This window comes from Anarhichas minor, unplaced genomic scaffold (assembly GCF_050575085.1).
Source record: "Anarhichas minor isolate MPS153535 unplaced genomic scaffold, ASM5057508v1 ptg000074l, whole genome shotgun sequence".
In the NCBI taxonomy this organism is placed as follows: Eukaryota; Metazoa; Chordata; class Actinopteri; order Perciformes; family Anarhichadidae; genus Anarhichas; species Anarhichas minor.
The window spans coordinates 6,013,256-6,019,446 of NW_027466520.1; the positions used below are offsets into that span (position 1 = coordinate 6,013,256).

The 6,191-nt window shown below is 45.9% G+C and overlaps 1 protein-coding gene across 1 annotated transcript; it reads right to left on the bottom strand.

The window, feature by feature from the left end:
- Positions 1 to 378: 378 nt before the first annotated feature.
- tgif1 (TGFB-induced factor homeobox 1) lies at positions 379 to 5,135 on the bottom strand. The gene is made up of 3 exons (XM_076080489.1): positions 4,877 to 5,135; positions 2,850 to 3,079; positions 379 to 2,045 (listed from the first exon to the last, which is right to left on the bottom strand). The coding sequence occupies exons 1-3, from the start codon at positions 4,890 to 4,892 to the stop codon at positions 1,377 to 1,379; spliced, it is 915 nt and encodes a 304-aa protein (XP_075936604.1). The 5' UTR covers positions 4,893 to 5,135; the 3' UTR covers positions 379 to 1,376.
- Positions 5,136 to 6,191: the final 1,056 nt, after the last annotated feature.

A 6,191-nucleotide genomic window follows, 5' to 3' on the forward strand; every position in this document is an offset into this window, starting at 1 on the left:
ATCGACTCTATTGAGATGCAGGCACACATAAAGCCCCTTTGGCAAGAAACTGTTGACGTCTGCCATTTGCTCGTGTTAATTTATGCAGGATTATGCTAATTGGCAAGAGCTGTTGTAAACCTCTCACACACAGGAATGTCTCTGAAAGCCTAACGGTAGCCTGTGGAAAGACATGAACACTATACTATTTCTGCTCCTTTTATTTACAGAGCATTCTGACTTAATACGCTCTCCGTATCCTTAAGGGATGAATCAGTAATCTCCACAAAGTTCAGTAGGATTTACAAGAACAAGAAGCCTGTATGAATGTGAGTGATCCGAGTGATCCGCAGGGGTGGGGGGGGGTGGGGGGAGGATACCAAATGATCAAATCTGAGATGTAGAAAAACAAAACTTTATTTGAATCCCATGTGACCCCTATTTGCCACAAACATTGCACAGTATGAAAAGAAATCACATCATTGGGCATCATGTCACATTAACTATACACATGGTCCTATTATACATGAAAATGCATTTTTTTGGTGATTTCAAAATTGCTGTCTTAGTCAGGTTGTAAAACAGCAAATGTAGAAAAGACATCTGTAGTGTTTAATTTTCCAGTCCACTGGCCGTCGTTTTTCGCTGAGTAATGGGATGAAGGCTCAGACTAAGAACCTGCTACATTGGTCATCTGAAATATCCCTTAGTGGGGAAAAACAAAACAAAAAAAAAAACAGTAAAAAACAAAAGCATAGGGTTTTTCTTTTAAAATAGCTAAAAGTAAATTACAAAATCAAAACTATACTTATACTCATGAAAACACATAACAATTACTACAGTAGTGAAGAAGTTTGTCATAGATGCTGAGAGCAAAGTATGTTTAAGACACTGAGATGACCTTCCTCTGCCTTTTAGTGTGCAAACAAACATGGCAGACTAATCATGAGCTGATCTCTGAAATGTAAAAGAGTAAACGTGTGTGGACATGTGACCGATCTGTGTGATCGGTCTGTGAAGGAGGGCTGATTCTAGCTCATTCTCCGTTCTCTAAAATGATATACAGTATAATGGAAAGACATAAGACAGGCAGCATTTCTCCGATAACATTTTTGGTCCCTGTGTGCAAATAAGATACACATGTAGTTACATATGCATGTATGTGAAATGAATAAACAACTTACAGCCAAGGCACCTCGATACAGTTTTTTTTTTTTCAATAAAAAAACGTCCTCATCAATTTGATTGGTATACCAAAAATAGAAATGATCAGGCTTTCATGTGGATTTGTTCTCTGTTGCGTGCAGACAAGTCACTGAACTCTGACGAGTTCCACAGTCGAGACACAAAGTCAGTCTCTAATCCCTCCTCTTGTTCTTCTTCTTCTTCTGTCACTTTTAGGAGACCAGCTGTTTGGCTTGCAGCTCCATCTCTGCGGCCCGTTTGAGGGCCACATCCACCAGGAGCTGGAAGCCGCTGAAGTCTTGCGTGAGGTCTGGAGGGGTGGGGGGAGGGGTGTTGAAGAGCCCGCTGCGGGGGCTCAGGTTGCCCTCCATGCCGGTGCTGCCGAGGATGGTGGTAGTGGTGGGGAGGGGCTTGCCGCCCTGCCCGTCATCCTGGCACCTGAGCAGCGCCTGGACCTGCACGGCCTGCAACAGCTCAGCTGCCCTGTCGCAGTTCATTCCCGGCACGGAGGGGTGGGAGGTTGTCGGGCTTCCCTGCATTGCTGTAGTGACAGTGGTGTGACAGATGACGGAGGGGCGGGTGGGCATGAGCCCCGGAGAGGGGCACAAAGAGGTCGGAGAGGGTGTGGAGGGAGACTCTGTCTTCCTCAGGACACCGGGCACATCGGGTTCGAAGCTGGAGGGATGGAGGACACGCTTGTCGTAGCTCTCCTCGGCACCGCCTGCAGGGCTGCCGTGTTTCGGGGACTGGGAGCTGTCGGAGAAGCTGTCGCCCGCTTTGCTACCTTTTCTGGATATGGTAAACTGGTTCGGATCTTTGCCATCTTTTCTCAGCATCTCTGGAAGAAGTCGCCGCCGTGCGTTAATGAACCAGTTGCACACCTGGAGAAGACGACAACAAAAATCAATGCTGTGAGAAAGTAGCATTACATGGCTCACTTATGTTCTGGCATGCAATTTAAAAGGAACTCACTTAGGTACACATAGGTACACTTATCCCCATGTGCGGATTGCACCTGTGTTTTCAAAAAAGAAATCTAAATAGAGAAATCTAAATGAAACACCGACCCAACCCGTCCTACATTACTTCACACCAGAGGCTGTATATTTCACCTATTAGCATTTTCAGCACTGCAGAAATCAAAAACCAGACCAAAGATTAGCACAACATCTCAAAGTATGAGAAGCTAAACGTTAACTTTCAACAAAAGGTCCAGTTTGGAATTCTTAATCCTGTATTCAAAAATAGTCTTCAATAAAAAGTAATCTCCTTTGTCCCAGCAGTAATCACGGTCGTCTCCCTTCCGTTTTCCTCAGTTCTCCAGGCTAGTCGTAACTAGCTCGGGGAGACTTGCAGCTCTAACCATGTAAATGACTCTGCATTGTTCCCAGACAGCTGGGATGGAAAGGGGCTGGAGGGAGGGAAATTCCTGTCCAAGTGCCTCAGCCAAGCCCACAGCACACAGGGAGTGAGTTCACTCACTTTGTCTCGGACTTTCATGTTGCAACATCAAGCTGATTTGGACGACCTTCAATTCACTGTTGATGTGTCATGTTTTGTTTCTCATCTAGACAGGAAATGATTCAACCGAGCTGACACTTGCTTCCTCTCGACTTTTGCAGTGATCTGTTTACGCTCTAAGGGTTCAGCGGTGGCTTAGATAATCCTATCTTCTCGGTCCATACCTGTAGTGTGGAGAGCTGAGTCTGCTTGGACAGGAGGGCTTTCTCCTGCTCTGACGGGTAAGCGTTGTAACGGTGCTCGTACAGCCAGTCCCTTAGGATCTGAACCGACTCCTTGGGCAGATTTCCCCGCCGTTTCCTCTTCCCGCTGCTGCCCGAGCTGGACGACAGGTCCAGGGGGGCGTCCACGCTGTCCTCGTCATCCGTCTCGCTCCCCGACAGCATCATCAAACCTGCGCAAGCGTAGGGGAGACAAGAGAGTGTGTATGAGAAAAACAAGACAAAAGAATATGTATCCTCTTATGTCAGCCACCCTGTTGCCAGTCTCCCAGCCGCTCTGCCGCAGCCGTTCACCAAAACACAAGCTGTCTGGGAGGCAGCTGATGTGTCAGAAGCAAGCTGTCAAGTTCAGCCATGTGATTCATATAAGGAGCGAGGGAGGGTGTGAGGAGCAGGAGGAGGAGGAGGGAGCAAGGGAGGGATGAAAGAGGGGAGGGGGGGACGTCACAAAAGGCTGGTCTGATGCTGTGTCAGTTATAAAACCTGCCTCGACAAATACAAGCCAGGTCTATTGCACAGACTGGGAGCACACCTTGCATGCTTGGATAAGTAAAGTACACTGGGCTGACCACAAGAGCAATCCCAGCATAAAAGGGAGATTTTGTGTTTGAAGAATAGCAGCAGCCTTTTTGTAATGATTACAGAGCTGCTTTCTTATTGAGTTGTAGGCATGTCTAATCCAAGTCAATCATGATCAAACAGGATTTGGATTGAATGAGAGGGAAATAAATCCGCTGTTAAAACTTTGATCAGATTTGTAGTGTGTTTCAGTGCAGTTTTTAGCGTCTGTTAAATTGTATATAGAAAGTAGGCTCCAATTGACCCAAGTCATGAATATAAATAAGTACATATTTGTTTGCTGCTGGTATCCATAAGCACTATTTACACATGGATACCAGCAGCTCACTGTGCAGGCTGCCCAGACCCCATTCAGAAATCGCAGAAATAAGAGTCAGGGTGCATTTAATCCACGACCCTACGCAGTCTGCTCTGGGGCAAACTAGTGCGAAAGCAGTAAGAAAGTTCCCAAGTCTGAGCGGCCAACAGGATGAGGTAATTACGTAGGCTGGAGCGAGGGGAAGGGGGAGGGGAGACCTGTTGCAAATCAGCGTCTCCAGACTAAACAAAAGAATCTAGGGCTGCGTGGTTCTTTGTATGCAATTCAAAAGTTTATACACGCAAAACAGTGAGTTCGCCATAAACTTAACTCCCTCCGAAATGTCACAGTTTACCGGAGTGAGGGGGAAATACGTTTGAAAAGGCATAAAAGGTCCTGGTTTAGTAAGTTGAAGTAACTTGTAAGGGGTTTTCTATTGTGTGTGTGCGCGCTGCACCACGAGGTCCATGAAATGTAACAAGGCAACAGCAACTTCCCACAATGAGGTCAGGATGATTATGAGCCTACGATTGGATTTAGATACTATTTTTTTTTTAAAAAGGTGCTGGCGGTGTTTCCGTTCGTGGTTGATGATTAAAAGATGCTATCGGGGTTTTTTTTAAAGCTCGGACGTGGTGTAAATGCAACACTTCAGACTCTTGAACTCACAACAATAGCCAAACTTTGACTTGAACCATCACTTCTCCCGAAAACTTCGACACAAATGTAGCGTGTGTGACTTCAAATGAGAGCGTATTCAAACCGAAAGCGAGCCGCTTTTTAATTAAGTTGACATTTTATGGGGGCTCCGAAGTTAGGCTAATTACACTGCGACCAGGAAAACTACACATATGGCGAAACGGTCGTATGTTATTGTGCCAAAACTTGAATTAAACATCTCTTAAAAAGCAAACCTAGCTCGGTCGACTTTTGATATCGCGCCAGCACATGGCAGAAAGAAAAGCCCCCTGTCATGTCTGGAAAGGAAACAATAGACTGCACGGTTTGCATGTGAGGGAAATCGTTCTGCTCGCTGTCTCCGGGCATCTAAACTCGTTTTGACTTTATTTTTCTCATAAGCAGTCCAACCTACCCTTTTTCGTCTTCATTTCCCCCCGCAAATGTCCACTTTTTCCTCGTCAAGCGCAGAAGAAAATTGTCTTTGTGTTAGTGCAGTGTTTTCCTCTTTTCTCCAGATATCCCCAGCGTGTATCCGAATATCCGAAAATCCTTATTCATCAAAACTCGCTTCTTCCCCCCCTTTTTTTAAAAAACAAAAATATGTTTCTTTCTTCTGGTCGTCCTTGTTTGGAGACGGAAGGGGGTTACCTGAGATCTCTGCGTCCCTTCGGCTCAAAGCCCTTTTTCTCATTGACTGTGTGTTTGATCCTGAAACTGGGTGACAGCTATCTTTGACAGCTGCGTGACTCAACGCACAGAGATCCTCCCACCGCGGAGGGCTAGAGGGAAAAATCTCTGACATCAGCGTGGCTTGTTCCACTGACATGGATACAGTGTAGCTAAGCTGTTACCGCTGCAGACCCCCCGCTCACAAAGCCAAACAAACACCGACACCGTGTATATTAAATTATGAACCACGAAAAAAGGCGTTGGTTTAGGCGGGCAGTCCGAATCACAACAACAACAACAACAACAGCACCAGCGGCAGGCTGCTTGCTGGAGAGCACTGCGGACCTCGTGGTAACACCCCACACAAATAACAACCGCGATGAAATATCACATCATTATTGATAAAGGCTATGGCTTCTTTGGCAGATGGTGACTGGTGGTGTACCTGCCTTGTATTCGGTATCGATATGATCGCATTTTGTGGTTTTATTTTTCTCCTTTTATGTCACTTTAGCAGCGATTTTATTGCCCGTAACACATCGCGGAGAAGTATATGTTGCATTATACTCCCTGTGTATGTGTGAGCGTAAAATCCACATTATTGTGCATAATAACAAGTTGACCCATATGTTTAGCAATACCAGCACACGCTGTGTTTACTGCACTTTTCCCTCCAATGTCGTCACCGTGGAAGCTCATTCTGTTGTATCAATGTAGCGACTGAATCACTTCTTTTTGTTTTCCTGTGGTTTTTTGGTCATTTCCTTTAAAATGTTCACATTATCTAAAAGTCTGTCGTTCCAATTTCTCGCGGGAATGAGAACATGTGTAAAAACAGTACAGGTCTATGTTATATGGTGGGGGGGTGTTGAGCCATCCCTGTACCAGCTGCAGGTCGGTGCACCAGTTCATGTTACTAAAGACAACACTACAGCGAAGCAAACGACCGAGGCGCTCATTTGTATGCCGCGCACAGCCTTGCGACAGCTGCCGTAGCGTCGCCTCTTTGCGTGCATTTGTTCCAGACAGGCCGGTCGTTTCTCCACGTGAAGCTAAAT